This window comes from Pogoniulus pusillus, chromosome 12 (genome assembly GCF_015220805.1).
Source record: "Pogoniulus pusillus isolate bPogPus1 chromosome 12, bPogPus1.pri, whole genome shotgun sequence".
Lineage (NCBI taxonomy): Eukaryota > Metazoa > Chordata > Aves > Piciformes > Lybiidae > Pogoniulus > Pogoniulus pusillus.
The window spans coordinates 24,627,102-24,630,153 of NC_087275.1; the positions used below are offsets into that span (position 1 = coordinate 24,627,102).

General features: G+C 61.5%; 1 protein-coding gene across 6 annotated transcripts; it reads right to left on the reverse strand.

The window, feature by feature from the left end:
• Window positions 1–294: 294 nt before the first annotated feature.
• On the reverse strand, window positions 295–2,144 carry MID1IP1 (MID1 interacting protein 1). 6 transcript variants are annotated; one of them, XM_064151923.1, is made up of 2 exons: window positions 1,990–2,144; window positions 295–1,514 (listed from the first exon to the last, which is right to left on the reverse strand). In XM_064151923.1, exon 2 carries the CDS (start codon window positions 1,375–1,377, stop codon window positions 883–885), a length of 495 nt encoding a protein of 164 aa, XP_064007993.1. In that variant the 5' UTR covers window positions 1,378–1,514; window positions 1,990–2,144; the 3' UTR covers window positions 295–882. The 6 variants fall into 6 exon arrangements, with proteins under 6 accessions (XP_064007993.1, XP_064007995.1, XP_064007990.1 ...); XM_064151925.1 differs by having other exon boundaries at window positions 295–1,517; XM_064151920.1 differs by having other exon boundaries at window positions 1,970–2,144.
• Window positions 2,145–3,052: the final 908 nt, after the last annotated feature.

Consider the following 3,052-nt stretch of genomic DNA (forward strand, 5'->3'; position numbering starts at 1 on the left):
AAAGTAACCATGACTCGATTTTCTCCTGTTTTGTTAACAGGGCACTGACCTTCACGCCAGCATTCAGAGCAACTGGACTGCCCCGTTGAGCAAACCAAATCTCAGGCCATGTATGGTGCAGTTAATGTGGTACTTCATCCATTTTAGATCTGCCCAGTTACCATCACAAGCCAATTGCTCCTTTTGAGACAAAACCCCAAAAACAGAGGCACAAAACGCCCTCTCCTGCATGTAATTTCTGCACCTAACTAAGGCAGCTCTGGAAATAATCTCAAAGAACAACAAAATTCAGAATTCCAGATGTTAAAAATATCATTTAATTAAAGCAACATAAATCATACCAAAAAGTTTAAGTCACTTTTAGTCAGTACATTTGCATTTATTTTAGAATATACTCTACATCCGAGTAAAAAAGTTTTAAATAAACTCCAGCACATGTACAACCATGGGACCTGCCATCCATCCCACAACAAAGGGATGCTCGTTAGCCCACTGGGTTTCCTCCCGGGGTAAGAGAAGCGTTTATATGCCAGTTTTGTTACGTTCATTGGCTTGCGTTGAGCCTCCTATCTGCCAGCTACGCCACCACCTCGTACACGCCCGGGCTCGGCCTCCCCGCCCGGGGAGGCACAGCAACCGCTTGCCCCAAACCGTGCAGTAAAAAAACCAGGAAGGGGGGGAAATAATTAATAAACTAGTATTGATTAATTTACATCTCTCTTGCTTGTGCGTTGGTAGAAAACTGGCTGCTGTCCCGGAGGGCGCAGGGAAACTTCAGCCCTGGGCGCAGCCCTTGCGCCGCCGCCGCAGCAGCGCCGGGCGGGGACATGCTGCTCCCGCTGGGACGGACTCCCCCTTCCCTCGCTCCCCCGGCCCTGGCGTTCACTGCCCCCAGCTGCTGAAGCCGATCTCCTGCTTATATCTGTTGGTAAGGACGTTAGCCTTGCGGGTGAGCTTAGAAAGGACCGAGTGGAGTCCGCTGAGGTGGTAATGGAACTGCTTCTCCAGGTCCTCCTCCCCCTCGCCCTCCTCGGCGGGCCCGCCACCCAGCTTGTCCTTCTTGCGGGCCGCCTCCTCGCCCGCCGGCGGCTGCACCACGCCCCACTCGATGTCGTTGCGGATGGACTTGAGCAGCATGTAGTGGCTGTACATGTCCCTGCGGGAAAAGTAGGCACCGGGGTCGTCGGGCGGTAGAGCGGCGTCGCGCTGCGGACACACGGCGCCCGCCGCGTCCAGCTCCTCCAGCAGCAGCGGCACGTCCCGCAGCAGGCTGGGCACCATCACCGTCTGGTCCATGTTGTTCACGGCGCCGATGAAACGGTTCATGGCGTTGAAGAGGGAGTACTTCTGGCTGTACGAATCGCAGATCTGCATCATGCCGGGATATCGGGCGAGCTCAGCCAGGCTGCTCGGACCGCGGGGCTCCACCGGCGGCGACCTCCTCCTCGTTAGCGGCACCGGCGGCCCTCCGCCGCGGGCTGCGCTGGGTTCGGCAGCTGCTCGAAAGCAGAGTCCTGCTGGGAGGCGATGGTGGCAGGCGCCAGGGTTAGGAGCTGCTGTCTCCTCCTTCCCTCCCTTTCTGCAGCCCGCCTTCCCGTCCCGTCCCCTCCCGCCGCCTTTATCTTCGGCCTCGTCTCCTTTTTTAGGCTTCCCCCTCCCATTCCTCCCTTTTCTTTGCCCTTATGTCCCCATTCCCGTCCATGTACCCCTCTCCACTGTCCCAGGAAGGCACCTCGGGGCGCCGGTACAGCTGCTGGGGCTCGCTGCTGCCACTCTTCTCCGTGGGAAAAAAACAAACCCAAAACCCCGACCAAAGACGGCAAAATGCGTACTCCCGCCCCATCCCCCAGCTCCTCCCGGAACTCCTGCCCGCCGTGGGGCTGGGGGCGCCCGAAGGAGAGATGAATTAAAATGCAAGCAGCGTTCAAGCCGGCGTGACCCGGCCGAGGCACCGAAGGGAAGCACCCACCGTGATCCCAAGCAGCTCACCGCCAACCCGTCAGCCCGCCGCTGCCCGTGGCTGCGCTCCCATCCCAGGAACTGTATTTATAGCGCGTATCTTAAAACAAGGTGTTCCCCAGTGCCACCCCCTGCGCCTGCACGACAGATAAAGGCGGCAGGCGGTGGCCGCGCCAGCTCCGCCTCTCGCACCGCTCCGTGGGAGGGCATCACGACAGAGAGGGCGCTGGGAACGGCCGAGCCGGGGGTACTAGCGTACATCGCCGCGGTTGTCACCCGACTAAGACCCAGCGGTACGAGTCTGGCGTTCGCGGTGCAGAACTGCGAGACTGGGTGTCTGGGAGGACCGAACTTCCACTAGCCCATTCCCGTCCCGCGGCCGTAGCCCTGCGTCCTATTGCCCCTTGAGAAAAGGTATAGGCAGCTGCAGAACCAAACAACCCCCTCGGGTGCCGGTAACGTCCTCCCTGCCGCCCCTAGACGTGGATGGCAGCGAGTGGCGAGGCGCCACGACCGAGATTTGCATCACTGCCCCCAAACACACTCTGTTTCACACCGACAGGGCAGACAACCCTGAGGCGGCCCGCGCCAACGCCGCCGCTACCCGCCGGGCGGGGGAGCGGGAGGCGCGCCCACGCCGGGGCTCGGGCAGAGCAGTGATTGACAGGGCAGGCGGCGGGGACACGCGGGCTCCGCGTGCTGCCCGCGTTCGCCCCGGCCGCTCATTGGCTCCCGGGCGTGCAGCGAGCGTGGGAGCCCTCCCTTGCCCCGCTCCGCTTCCCCTCCCGCTCCGCGTGCCCCAGCGGCAATCAGGGATGGTTAGGCAGGGAGAGCACTGCGCCCGCGCAAAGCCTGTCGGCAGTCGGCGAAGCTCGCTTGTCCCCGCCACGTCCCAGCACTCGGCCAAGAAAACGCGACTCCCTGCTGCTTCTGCTTGCCGTGCCATCCCGGGGAAGCGGGCGTGCCCCTCCCCGGGCGGCCTTTGTCTGAGAGGCAGAGCAACGAAGGGGACGTTTGGCAGCCATCGCGGGGCGACCAGCATCACCCCACGGCTTCACCTCCGGGCCCAGCCAATGGGCGGGCCGCCCAGCTG

Coding starts and splice junctions, on each gene's coding strand:
- MID1IP1 (XM_064151923.1), bottom strand. CDS start 1,377: ATGATGCAGATCTGCGATTCGTACAGCCAGAAGTACTCCCTCTTCAAC.